This window comes from Nanorana parkeri, unplaced genomic scaffold (assembly GCF_000935625.1).
Source record: "Nanorana parkeri isolate BGI_ZX_2015 unplaced genomic scaffold, ASM93562v1 scaffold2115, whole genome shotgun sequence".
In the NCBI taxonomy this organism is placed as follows: Eukaryota; Metazoa; Chordata; class Amphibia; order Anura; family Dicroglossidae; genus Nanorana; species Nanorana parkeri.
In genome coordinates this window covers 331-14,883 of record NW_017308383.1, presented here as the reverse complement: position 1 = coordinate 14,883, position 14,553 = coordinate 331, and the positions used below count along the sequence as shown (strand labels likewise).

General features: G+C 42.2%; 1 protein-coding gene across 1 annotated transcript in view; it reads left to right on the top strand.

Moving 5' to 3' along the window:
* LOC108800738 (dmX-like protein 2) overlaps nt 1–13,418 on the top strand; it is a gene marked incomplete at its 3' end in the record, with an annotated part of 51,498 nt that extends 38,080 nt beyond the window's left edge. The window contains exons 10-15 of the mRNA XM_018572728.1: nt 394–600; nt 2,091–2,353; nt 6,784–7,465; nt 9,764–9,885; nt 11,667–11,756; nt 13,301–13,418. Coding sequence (XP_018428230.1) covers nt 394–600; nt 2,091–2,353; nt 6,784–7,465; nt 9,764–9,885; nt 11,667–11,756; nt 13,301–13,418 — 1,482 coding nt within the window. The remainder of the gene's footprint in view (nt 1–393; nt 601–2,090; nt 2,354–6,783; nt 7,466–9,763; nt 9,886–11,666; nt 11,757–13,300) is intronic.
* Between the last annotated feature and the right edge of the window lie 1,135 nt (nt 13,419–14,553).

The window sequence follows — 14,553 nt, the reverse complement described above, 5'->3', positions numbered from 1 at the left end:
CGTCACTTCCCCCGGCGACACGTCGCACTGGCGCTGACGCGCGAGGTCGGAGGTCGGTCGGAGGACGGTCGTAAGTGCGAGTGGTCGCAAAACAGGTAAGTCGTTAAGCGAGGAGTATCTGTAAAAATAAGGTATGCAAAAAATACAAAGCCGGAAATTTTTTAGAATTATCTGCTTGTAGATTCTCATTATTAAACATTTCTAAAGGTGCCTTTGTTGTTATTTTAAAGCTATGGGTAAAGTTCCTCTTGAACCCCTCTTTCAGAACCTATCCCTTAACACATAACCCCCTAGTGCTGTTTCAGACAGCTTGTCTATAACTGGGCATATTTGTTTTAGAGCAACAACTGTAAAGTACGAATGAATCCATATTTTTCTCAATCATTTTTCTAGATATTCCGTCTGTTTTGGCTGGTCTAGCATTCAACCCTGACGAAGGTTATGGGAACTTTGTAGTTCACTGGCTCAATAACAAGGAATTGCATTTTACATCATCCACTGAAGTATTTATTCAGCATTTGAAAACTATTGTGGAGCAGCAGTTGGACAATGGCGATGATGAGGAAGATGAAGACGGTTTACAAATGAAGTTGGATAATGGTTAGTTTATCATCCTGCTTCTCCTGTAAACACAAATGCTGCTGAGCTGTTTTGGATAAGGACATAGCAAAATCATTTTCAGAATCCTCTGGTTAAAGGTTTATGCATTGCTGATTATTGTGTGCTGTCTGTCATATTTATTATTAACTCATTTAACCACTTGCTGACCTAGTGTTTACACCCCCTTCCTGGCCAGGCCATTTTTCAGTATTCAGCGCTGCGGTACTTTGACTGACATTTATTCCGTCATGCAACGCTGTACTGAAATTAGTTTTATACCATTTTTTTGGGACAGATAGAGCTTTCTTTTGGTGGTATTTAATCACCACTGGGGGTTTTATTTTTTACTATATTAAGGAAAAATTACTGAATGTTGGGAAAAAAAGTATTTTTTTACATTGTTATAATACATTTATTATCCAATTTTTTGGTAAAATATATAAGACGGGGGTCACATCGGGTAAATAGACACCAAACCTGTCAAGCCTTAAAATTGCGCGCACCCGCGAAATTGCAAAAATCTACCATACCCAAATTGACCATAGGCGACGCTTTAAAAGCTTTTACCGCTCATCAGTTTAGTGTTTATCTGTGATTGATGGCCCTACAGACCGGCACCTTATACAATCGATACGCCGGCTCTATAGCCGGCGGATCGCTTGTATGTAAACAGGCATTGCTGCCTGTTTTTACATTTTGTCAGTTACCGCTCGCGGCCGGCCATTTAATTACAACGGCCGGGAGGCGGTTAAACAACATATCCATGCATATTTCCTCTAGCTGTCAGATATATCTACAAAAATTTTAATGTTTGGTTTGAATGTGTGGCCAATAATGAAGAGCCTGGGCTTGGTGTGAACCCACTTCGGCTGAATTCTCTTAAGCCCCCTCAAAACTGTAGACAGCGCCCCCTTTCCAGCCCAATCAGTAGCGGCAGTTGTGGCCTTAAGCATTCCTTGCCCTATTGTGACATATAGTTGCTATGTGGGGAATGTGGCTGCAACAACTGATTGGGCCGAGATTCTGGTGTACTGGGTTCGCACCAAGCCCAGAATCATCACTAGTAGCCACCTCTCCTGTCTCATTTCATCTTATAGCTAAGCAGGGCTAAAGCAGGCACAAAGCTCAGTTTATGTGATCAGTAATATCTTTCCTACCTTTGCTGCTGCATACAAAGTTATCATGTAGAGCATTTGAAAAGTAGATCTATGTATGCTTTCGTTTGTGAAAATGGATACTGGTGAGCTGCTTATTTCTGTACCAATTCCACTCTCAATCCCAAGGAACATATGTAAAAGATTAGAGTTAATTGAGTATGTTTATGAATTTAACAGCTGCTCATTTTATAGAGCTGTACTGCATTTTAATTGCACTGGAGTACTCCTTTTACTCACAGGTCATAAATTTTTAATACAAAACATGCTACTTTTGTCTGCGTGTTTATTAACCTGTAAATCATAGCTTGTGCCTTATGCTTTGATTTGTTCTAGGTGAGCCAGAGGGCGGAGGATCTTTAACTGGTTCTCCTGAACATGAAGACGCAGAAAAAGATATGAGTACTAAAGCTTCATCACCTGGTTCCACCTTGCCACTACCAACAGTGTTATTGGACCGTAAAATTGAATCCCTTCTCACCGAATGGAACAAGAACGCAGATATGCTTTTCACCATTCACCCTGTGGATGGCACTTTTCTGTTGTGGCATGTGAACTACTTGGATGAGTACAATCCAGGAATCTTTAGACAAGTTCAGGTATTTATTTTAGTAATCTTACATTTAGAAAGTACCGTGGTTTTCTTCAGTGTTATTTTTTAAATACATTACATTTACAGAGATTGCAGTTTTTGCAAATGCCACAGCTTGCATAAAGATATGTGACTCCTATGTTGTAGCCCTGATAGCCTTTGGCAAAATCTCAGATGCAGACTTTCTACTCCTTTTCTGACAGGGACAACAGTATGCTTTTGTGACGTGAGGTCCGTAGTCCTGCCACAACAAATAAATGGGTGTATTACAGCCCAATAGTGCTGCATATGTCTGATTTTATCTTATGACAGTGAGATGAAGGGAAATCATAACGATTAGAAGACCGTAATAAACATTGTTCCGCTTTAATAGTAATGAAGGATGTAAGCCAGTAAAGCTACCAGGTCTACCTGGTGAACATACCATCTGAGGAAAGATTATGGCATTAACATTGGGAGACTGTGCTTGCTTGTTCTTATTAAGAAGGGAGTGCTTAGCAGATATCTTGAGCCAGAAATTAAACCAACCTACCTGGCTCTCTTTGCTAGAAAGCTTGGACATAGGATTGTTAGGGTCTGGTCATACTTGCAGACCATTTGGATCAAGATCTTAATTGAAGCCCCCACGATATACAGGAAACAAGTGTCAGGATCCAGAGCACCTCCAGGTGGCGCTGGAGCCAGTACCTGCAGTTCCTGTGCTCGCCTGCAGGTGTCTCCAGGAAGCCAGGAACTGTCAGGTATCAGACCACCACTGGGTTTACCTGGCTTGTATACCCTGTTTGTATTTCCTGGGTTATCGTTTGATACTTGTGGGGGTTGGTGGGGTTGTTGTGTTTTTGTGTTGCTGTTTAATAAACTGTGTGCCTATAACCTTATCTAGTGTGGTTATACTAATTTGGTCATCCTGCGTGGGTACCTGCATGCACTGTGGGGACACCCGCGCACGCTAGATAGTGACTCGGAATAGTAAGACTCCACCTATGATCAAAACAAATATCAATTTAGGGTGCACTGGCTGTTTAAGAAACATACTGCATAGATACAAAAAAACATGAGCAATTCAAACTAACCATATGATTGATGGAAATCCCACAAGCACACTCTGTAGGTTGCCTTATGTGAGGAACAGCCTCATTGGCCAGTAGTGAAGATCAGAATGTCAGATCCAACTCTAAATCAATTGGGCATGCGGTCTTCAGTAAACCTTTAACCTCTGCGGATGCATTTCATCATCATATGCTCTAAATGAATTGTCCAGATGATTGAGATTGTTATACTTGGTGGTTGAATGGTTACATTTCGCAAAATGCCTGCCCTGTTTTAAAAGCTAGAAGTGCAGCTGCAAAATGCAAATACATATGGGTTATCCTATCACAAAAACTGCATATGTGCCATTGACACTAGGAATGCACCGATACCGGTATTTCAGTATTGAGTACCGATATTCGTTTTTGCGCTACTCGCTAATACCGAGTACCGGAAGTCCCATTCAGGAAGCCAGGTGATGTGTAATGACTCGCCACCTGGCTTCCTAATTAGCTGGGAAGCCGGGCAGCGTGTAAAGACTCGCCACCCGGCTTCTCGATTAGCAGGGAAGCCGTCCCCATGCTTCTTGTCACTAGGTGACGGGAATGCATGGAGCCGGTTTTCTGGCAATCAGGAAGCCTGGTGCTGTGTAATGACGCGGTGCCCAGCTTCCTGTTTGGCCGGAAAGCCGGCTCCATGCTCCCTCGTGATGAGGGAGCATGAAGCCGGCCTCCTAACCAATTAGAAAGCCGGGCGCTGCGTCATTACACGGCGCCTGGCTTCCTGATTGGCTGGGAAGCCGGCCCCATGCTCTCTCGTCACAAGCTGGCTTCATGACCAATCAGGAAGATGGGCAGCGTGTAATGACGCGCTGCTAGGCTTCCTGATACCGGAAGTATCGGGCTAGGCACCGGAGCATTTGGGCAAGTATGAGTACTCGCCCAAATACTCGGTATTGGTGCATCCCTAATTAACACGATATATAAAATGTTTTATTTGATTGCATTACAAATGTTTACAGACTGACCCCTGGTATCATACTCTTTGTGTTGTGTATAGTACAACAAACATACTTTTTGCGTCATATATTAGGTGTATTGTACACATGCAGTACTCAGGAAGAGAATTTACAAATATAAGCCTTCCTGAGATGTGAATGTTTTTGGTTCCTTGCTGGTTTTTTAAGTATTCTTTATATTACCTACTTGGACTCCACAGTAGGTATAACACCGCTGTTGGCTCTCCCTGAAGCAAAAATATTGCTGAAAGCTTTGTTTGTTTGCACTGCATTTGTCTTGCGGTGTTTACCAAGGCATATATTGGAATGGAGTATCTGATGCAAGTGAACTGTGGCCTTTGTGCTCTGTATTCTGTGTGCACCCATCACTGATTCGGCTTCCCTCACTTGTACTTTGAGGCTGTTCTAATGCTTGTGTTTCCCTAGTGCAGAGTAATGGGGTCGGGGGCGTTTTATTCACAGAGAGAAGAAAACAGATTTGCTCAAGGGCCTCCTGGCATTTACATGCTGCTGTGCACAGCTTGGAAGAATAACAAACCAACATGGGCTTGCTATCTAAAAATAAGTTTTGTAATTCTTTTACAGCTATTTAGAGAAATGAATATCTAATACGGACGAGCCCACATAGTAGATTCAAGTGTTAAAGTTTAGATTTCGGCTAGTGCAGTATTTTTGTCGTCCACTTTTATTTCCAGTCTGTTAATGGTCATAGTCTCTGATGGCAACAATTGCTGGGTTGTTTTAAATGCCACGACTCGGATATTCCTAGTGATAGCAAACACAATGCTGATATCATGGACATAATAGGCACATGGCTCCATGAGGGATCAAGCTTCCATAACCTCAGAAGCTGAAGAATCATCCCAAAGCTACAAATATTATTTCTTCTAAAGACAGTCACATAGCTGAAAGTCACATAACTGTCACATAACTGGGGAATCGTCCAGTACATATGATTAAATTTATATGTAAATCCAATCACTAAAATCTCATGTAGGCGTAACATGGTACTGCAATTTCAAAAGCCATTGTCAGTCTTTTTAAACCTTCAGTTTTCATTAAAATAGTTGTAGGGTGTCAACCCTGTCCCTGTTTACCAAGAAACCTGCCCTGAGAAAAGCCATGCAGCTGATGCTAGAGTAAGTGCGGATAGGAAGTGGCTGTAAATGATTGGAGGAGACCAGCAGTACTGAGACGCAGAAAAGGATCAAAAAAAAAAAGTTTAAGCAAATATTTAATTTAACAAAATTTGTATATGATGCACAGGGGGGAATTTATCAAAACTGGAGCAGACAAAATCTGTAATAGATGTGCATGGCAACCAATCAGATCCTCTCTTTCAGTTTAAAATCTTAACTGAGCAAACTGAGAGAGAAGCTGATTGGTTGCCATGCACAGATGCTCCAGAATTTGTCTGCTCCAGTTTTGATAAATTCCCCTCTAAAGTAATAAGCTTCCCTCTGTCTACCTTTAGCCCTGGTTCACACCTAGGCAGCACCGGTTTTCCATGTTTGTGCACGCGTTAGCAGCATGCGGTTATTTGCGCGTTGTGCACATTTGTATGCGCATTTTAACACGCGTACTTGAAGAAGCGCGTTTTGATTGGCAGCTCATAAACCATTGTGGGCAATGGAAGAACGCGTGTGAAAACGCTCACGAAAATGTGCAACATGCTTCTGCTGCGCGTTTTTGGGCATTTCCAATGAAGTCTATGGGGCAAAAATGCGCTTTTAACTGCCCAAAGAAGCTCCTGTGTCCTTTTCAGGCAACTGGCGTTTTCCTGCTCAGGTGTGAACCAGGGCCATTGAAAATCATGGGATTTCTTGTGTTGGCCAGTTAAAAGCGTTTTTCAAACTGCTCAAAAACTCCCAGGTGGGAACCAGGGCTTAGTCTGAAGTGTATGCTATCCACTGCAGTCAGATTCCAGAGAGCTGCAGAGTGGTGATGGAGGGCGCTTTCTGATTCCTTGACGTTCCTGTGCATCTCACTACATTTTTCACGAGTCAGATTTAAACATTCTGAGCAGGTTGTGAAAGATTTCTAAGCAATGGCATTTTGATATATCAGGCTTTTATTATGCGAGAATCATCAAGGAGCCTACAGTGGGTTAGGGAATACCTCCCCTTCAGTATTTAAATTTTTACAGGGGTGTACCTTTCATATCCATATCTCTGTGCCGGTTAAAATATACATGTTGCCAACCTTGTGCCAGTGTTGTTACTAAGTAGCTCTCTCAGAAGTACCACCATCTATGACACGTTTTACTGGATGTCACTTGTTTGTTTTTAAAATTGTAGCTGTTTTACTTCACATAATATATATTAAGGTAGCCAGTCAAGGAACACATTCTAGGTATTTTACATATGTATTGTGTCACATTTCTTTTCCAGGTTTCCTTTTCTTCACGAATTCCTGTCGCTTTTCCATCAGGGGACGCCAGCTCTCTTAGCAAAAACATAATGATGTATGCTTGTACTACCTCTGCTAAGGACGCTTCTACTCTACTGCAACAGAAGATGACAGCAAGTGACCTAAGTTTAAATATATCCAAACCGCTTCCAAATAGCAGTGTGAGAGCTTCAACTGTTATGATGGTCTCCAAGCATATCGATGGCTCATTGAATCAGTGGGCAGTTACATTTGCTGATAGATCTGCTTTTTCTTCAGTACTCACTGTGTCACACAAGTTCCGATATTGCGGTCACAGATTCCATCTCAATGACTTGGCTTGTCATTCTGTGCTGCCCTTGATTTTAACTTCCTCTCATCACAATGTGCTGGTGACGCCTGACTCCGAGTTCAATCCCTGGGATGTGGATAGAAGTAGTAAAGTAACAGATCCTGTTAAGAATTTAAAAGGTTTCCCTAGGCAACATTTTGGAAATGCAGCAACTCAGACATTCCATGACCCTAATGCAATTTATAGCGAGCTAATATTATGGCGCGTTGATCCAATTGGACCCTTATCGTACAGTGGAGGAGTCTCCGAACTAGCACGCATAAACTCTCTTCGCACTGCTGCCTTCTGCAATGTGGCCTGGCTTCCAACACTTATTCCAAGTTATTGTCTAGGTGTGTGTCTTAAATGTGCAATGTGATATTTTTTGTAGCTATTTCAGGTAGCCATTTCCCTGAATGTGAGATCCTATTAAAGGGGAACTGTAGTATGTATGTATGTAAGCGTAAGCATCGTTAGGGTTTACATACACTTCAGCTATCTTAAAATGGAACGCAATTCCCTCTTTGAAAAGTTGCTATGGCCAACTGTTTTTTTTTGTTAGCAAAAGAGATAAGTCCTCCATGCTCCTAGCAATTTTTCTTTAATAACTTGCGCTGTTCAGCATACATCCCGGCTCATTCTTGGCATGTCGAGGATAAAGTTGGGTGCACTAGGATGATGTATGCAGAAGTTACATCATCACTGTCAATCGCAATTGGTACCTGAAAAACCAGCAGAGAAGGCAGTGGCCTACAGAGCGGTGATTGTAGCTCTGACTTGTCACCGCTAGAGGAGGGTGCACCAACAGGTAAGTGTTCCATAATGTGCTAGTATGCAAAGCATGGAACTTTTAAAGAAGAACTCCAGTAATTGTTAACATCAACCCTTACAGTGGGCCAACACCCTCACTGCAAGGGTTAAATGCTCATTTTAGTCTAGGGGCTAAAATAAAGAAGATATACTCACCTCCCCCCCCGGGCTCTGGCGGTCTAAGGACCTGTGATGTCATAACATCTAATGCGGCTGCATTAGACGTGAGTACGCCAAGGAACATTCCAATGCCAGGGCGGAGGGGCATAGAGGTGAATATTTCTTTATTTCAGCCCCTAGACCACAGCCAGCAGTTGGAGGTAATCCACTGCAAGGGTTAATTTTTACATTTCCTGGCATTCTTTTTTAACTATGTACACTTTTCTTTCAGAGCAGTGACATGTATTTTTGTAAGCACTCCAGCTCCTGTCCTTTCCAGTCTTATGCTGACATGTCACTGATCTATGGTGATCCTGGCTTTGCGTCCTCCTTGTTGCGGCACTGCCTGCTGTCCAAATGTTAATTTCTGCCAAGTTCACGCAGTGCTTAATTTTTTTGCACAGAGAGAAAAAACAAAAAAACTGCCCTGTCCCCACAATGGTAGTCAGAGCAAATTACCATTTTCCATTCTTTCCTATCCCCTGTCAGTTTATTTTTTAATGATTTCCCTTCACTTACCATCCAAAAAAGTGAGAGCAAATCTCTACAAAGTGAGGGGAATTTCCATCTCAGACAGTTTTTTTTCCACCAGGCTGAACGAAAAAAACAGAACAGATTCCTCCAACAAACACAGCGGGATGGACGAATCCCCCGCTGTGTTCGTTGTATACTGACAGCGTCTGCCTGTTCGGCCAAGAACTTTCAAACCTACTCCTTTGATCAGCTGATTGAGGGATGCCAGGCGGAGATCCCACCTCTTATTCTGGTGACAACAATTACAATTTGAATTTCCCATCACTATTTGTCTTGGGGACAATGGTCACCAGGATAAATAGCAAGTCCATCCAGTGAGGACACGTACAGAAATAAAAAATTGAAAGCAGTTCTAACCTTTCCCCACACCATCTACAAATAAAAAAAAAATCAAACGTTTGGGGCTATAGATTCACTAGAACAGGGGTCTCAAACTCAATTCACTTCAAAATTAAATTTAACTACATACACAGTGCGTTCCAGTGCAGTTAGCTGCTGGAACGCACTGTATTGCATCCCAGCGGCTTCCAGCATTCAGGAGGGGCGTGACGGTACATTGAAGTTGGGATGCGATGCAGTGCATTCCAGCAGCGAATCGTGCTGGAATGCACTGTATATGGTGTGACCAAGCCCTTAATGTCTGTGTGTGTTCATATCCCTAATGTGCCGTTTACATGCAGCAGCTGTCATGTGATTATACAGTATGTGGTTAGGAATCAATCACTATCCCTGGACGCATTGATCGTGCATCCAGGGAGAGTGATTGCTTTATAACTACCGTACATGTAGTGATATCACATAAATATAGTCTGTTTTTGATTTTGAAACCTGGACAAAATTATAGAAACCTGTTGCTTGGGGTCCCTCTCATACATACATAATCCTTCTAGAAATAATACCCTATAAATGTTAGTGTTAGCACAGTATCAGCATAAAAATGAATATCCAGTGATTCAGAAAGCTGCAGTCTGCCAAGCATTTAAAATAGCAGCATGTTGAGAGTTGTTTGTCTGTGGGCTGTTGGAGGTAGGAGATATTCATTTTCTTTTTCTCGTAATCAGTCTTCTAAATAATGCAGAGGTATCATTTCTGTAGTCAGTTTCCATCACTGAGATTTTGTCATTGTTTCCTATCATTTTGTTTTTTAGGCACATACTGTAATTCTGCCAGTGCTTGCTTCGTAGCCTCTGATGGGTCCAATCTAAGGTTATACCAAGCGGTGGTCGATGCCAGAAAGCTATTGGATGAGCTTTCAGATCCCGAGTCTTCTGTAAGTTTTTTTTTTTTTTCCAGATGCTTATGATCTATTTCTGTTCAGTTTTTAATACTGTGCTGTTTTGTTCCAGCGTGTACTTTTTCTATGAATATCAAGTATCTGCTGCTGATCAAATGATACAAACCTCAGAAAAAAAAGTAATTGGTATGGTGAAGTAAATCTGTGATTAGGAATGGCTATACAAACCCGATTCTGTAATACAGTAGTCACCTGATGGTGCTGGTCATTAACCAGTTTGTCAAAGTTTAGCATTAGCACTGAGCCACAGAGAACATGGAATTATTGGTCAGTGTTTAGGCAACTAAGTGACCTAGTGAGAGATGTCTGTGTCACATTGATCATTCCCAGGAGGGCATGTCTGAACTCAGCAATTTTGTAGCTCCCATAGGGGTTGTGTTAAAAGGCAAAAGCAGCATGGTTTCAGGTGCATTCCGCTTGTATTTAAAATCAGTTTGAGATTCTTCTGAGATCATTTGGAGTTCCATCACAGGTTCTTCCGACCTGCTCATGACCTTCTAAGCTGCATCAAGCCTTTTTAATCTGCTTTTGCATTGTCTATGACCTGTGTTTTGGGAAAGCAGTTCAGGCGTAAATAGATGCTGTGTATACACTGAGTGGCCAGATTATTATGACCACCCCATCAGTACTTCGTTGGGCCACGACATGACTTCGTTGGGCCGCCTCGTGACTCCACGAGATGTTGAAAGGTGATGCGAGGAATCTGACACTGCACTGTTGTCCTTCTGTTGTCTTGCCACTCTCCATTCTGCCCTAACATTGACTAGTCGCTGACGGCCACAATTCGCACGTTCACACCCAGATTTCCGGCTGACAGTCCAGTCTTTAAACACTTTAACAATGACCCCCTCTTGAACATTTAACGAATTCTGCTGTATTGCTGATACTCGCTCCATGGCTCCGAGCGCCAACAATCATCCCACGTACAAAGGCTGTTAAATCGCGTTGTTTACCCATATCTCCAGAAAAAAATCACTTCTTCAGTCATGGTAAACAACCTGCTTCCCTATTTATAATGGTTGGGCTCTCTAGCAACTTCAGCGCGAAATTATAGCTAATTATTGCTAATTTGCCTACAAACGTCAGGTGGTCATAATAATCTGGCCACTCAGTGTACAAGTCCATATTATGCATTCATAAAACAATTGCATCTTCCACATATCTGAGTGATATCCAGGCAGCAAGTACTCCACACACATCCTGATTTATGACCAAATAAGGCCCTATTCATACCTGAGTGTACCAAGAACGCACAGCGCTTTTATTGCGTGTTTGTGCGTGTTTTTTTAGATTCCTGCGTTTACCACACGTCCCCGTTTATTTCAATGGGGTCATGAGTGTGCGACAATCCCAGGAAACGACATGGTTGTTTTTTTCCTGGTCGTTTGCACGTTTTAATGCACGCAAATGCGGAGAAGGAACGCTTGTCTTCCTGACCGTGATTGGGGTACCATTAATGGTAATGTCACAGCAAGCGTGTTTTGCATTTTTGACACATGTTGTGAACGTGTGTCAGAACACGCATTTTTTGCACATTTGACACGCGTATATGAAACACTCAGGAGTGAATGGGGCCTAATGTATGCAAGTGTATGGACATCTGAAAGTCTTGGTTGTTGAAGGAAACCTCCAGAGTCTTTTTTTTTTTTTTTAATCTTTTGTGGCTAATTTAGTATAACTAAAAGAGAAGGTTGCCTTGAGAATGATCTTTGTTGTACAGTTCTGATAATAACACTGTATTACTTTTTACACTTTAGAAACTCATTGGGGAAGTCTTTAATATTGTCAGCCAACAGTCTACTGCTCGCCCTGGCTGTATCATCGAGCTTGATGCTATAACAAACAAGGTATGGCAATCTGTAGTAGTTTAGGCCAAACGCGTTCCAGGAGCAGAGCAGTTACAGACCGGAGCAAAACTGCGTCCAATGTATTCCAATTGTATTTTTTAGCTCCAGTTCACATCGCAGCGTTCCGTTCCAGAGCAGGTAAAAAAACTGCAGCAGTCCCTATTTTACCTGCTCTGGAATGCATGCAAACTCATCAAAAACGCATGCAAACGCCCTGGAACACACTGAAAGCCCATTTTAAACTATATTTTTAACCAAAAGCGGCCCGGAACGCATCAAAAACGTGGCACAACCCACTGCACTGCGTGTGCCGAAACTCATGCAGATCTGGTCTGCATTTGGTGTGAACAAGGCCTTGGTCATTGCAGTGAGGAAAGTGGTTTGCTAATAATAAATCCTCATAATGGCTTTTGATGATTGTGTTCATAGCCTAAAGAGATTAGTTTTCTGTCCTTTTTTTAAGAGAGATTTCCTAATGACACACTGTCAAATTGATTGAAATAAGAACGGTTTATGTAACTTTCCAACAACCAGTCAGTGTACTTTATACTTCCTAACCAAATTTGGACTGAGGATAAGAGATATACTCCAAAAATTACATTTAGAGATGTTAGACATCTCTTACACCCATGGATCTCCCAAGTGTATTCGCTATGCAGCCTGGTCCTGCTCTGTGTTGACAGGCCCTTGTCTAACTGGTCAGTGTAACAGTATTGTTACAGTATGTTGTAGTAGCTTTCTGAGCGTATCAAGCTCTTGTCCTCTGATCTGCTTTCATTTCAGCGCAATCAAACTCAAGATTGTAAAAGAAAAGTTCATCTCTGTTAAGACTAATTGTTCCTGGATAACTGCTTCCTCTTTTCTTTCTTTAGCAAATATGTATTTATTTTACTGGGCTTCTCTCCTTTTGTCAGTCTTGTGTTTATCTTGCAGGCCAACCAGTTGGCATTGTCACCTAACTGATGCTTCTAATTTATAGTACAGACTTTGTTATCTTAAACACTAAACATTTATTAATGAAGGTGTTGAAAGTGCTTATATCATACTTTTAGTCTGTACATTTATTGTTATGTATGTATCTATGTCACAGCAGCACATTGGAAATAGGTCTCATAGCTCTGTGGCAAACAAGTGATGCATATGTCAACTAAAATGTCATACTTGCACTGTAGTGTAGCTCTACTACATGAATACAGCTTTTTTTATAGTCAGAAAACATCCCTCCCGTTTAACCTCTTTAGTACAGGAGCAGTTTTGTCATTTTTGCACACGCATACTGCAATCTGGATTTTTGGATAGAGTATTACTTTTAAACCCCAAACAGGCAACCATGATCTTGATATAACTACTTCAAGACCAGGGTGTGTGTGTACACTGTGTGTGTACAGTGGTTCTGAAGTAGTTAAAGTCCTTGTAGCTTAGTGGTACACTAATACATTGCTACCCTGACACCATTGGTTACCTCTGCTATAACGTGTGTCTGTAGATGGATTCTTAAGTACAGTTTCAGTATTCACGTCTGAAGCATTTCTTTGTATTCTTAGTGTGGATCAAGGACACAGCTGCTTCATGTTTTTCAAGAAGACTTCATTTTAGGACACAAGCCACATAAAGTTGAATTAAAAGCAAAGGAAACTGAGGTTTTCTTCCAACCATCTCAAGGTATGAACGCAGCAAAACAACAACCGTAAAACAGAATACAGGGTTTTTCAAACATTTTATTGCTGAAATAAAAAGAGAGCGTTGCTGTCAGCCGAGTTTAGGGCTGATGTCATCTCTGAAAACTAGTATTTTATATTTGTGTCAGATTAATCATCTTTATTAAAAAGAAAAACATATTTCTCTGAAAAGAATAACAAGATTTACACACAAACCATTTATCCCTCATTCGCACTGTAATCGGCCCGCACGTACAGCTCCGTGCGATGTGCAGGGCTGCACCGAGCAGCTCCTGGGAAGGACAGGTGGTGCGTGTGATTAGTACGCAACCCCTGTCCTTCTCTATAGGAGTATGCAGCCGTACGCTCACCCGCCCTGCACGTCGGTGCGGGTGAGCGTACTCGTACGCTGACAGGATGGATCCCGTCTGCGTCCGAGCCAGGAAACACACACCCCTACGGACCTGCAATTGAGGTGAGCGTAGGGGGGCGTACGGCTGCGTAGTCCCATAGAGAAGGACGGGGGCTGCGTACTAATCACACGCAGCACCTGTCCTTCCCGGGAGCTGCTCGGTACGGCCCTGCACGGAGCTGTATTTGCTGGCTGATTCCAGTGTGAATGAGGGCTTAGGCTCTGTGCTATCAACATCCAACATGCAATAGCCTGCTTTATACTGAGTTTTGGGCCACCAGAGGACATTAGTATATGTCCTCCTGTGACTCTGAAGAGAACTATGGCCAAAAAAGGTTGGCCCATAGTTCTCTTTCAAAGGTTGATGCCACTTAAAGTTGTTTTAATATGCACATTATTTAGATAAATCAGCAACCAGCTTCCCAAACCACACCCCAATCGTTGATGATGCAATAGCATGCTTTTCTCCCAGAAATTTGCCTCTGCCCTCTTCTCCTTTTTTTTGTAAAGTCATATTTGTGACGAGGTAACCTTTTTCTAGAATATCCACCTGGAGACACCCAGCCACTCTAGGGGGTAAAGGTTAATGAGATGGATTTGAAAACAAAATTAGTAAGATAAGCCTACACTGCAAAGTCTCTGTCTCTGTCTCTGTCTCTGTCTCTCTCTCTCTCTCTCTCTCTCTCTATCTCTCTCTGTGTCTCTCTCTCTCTCTCTCTCTCTCTCT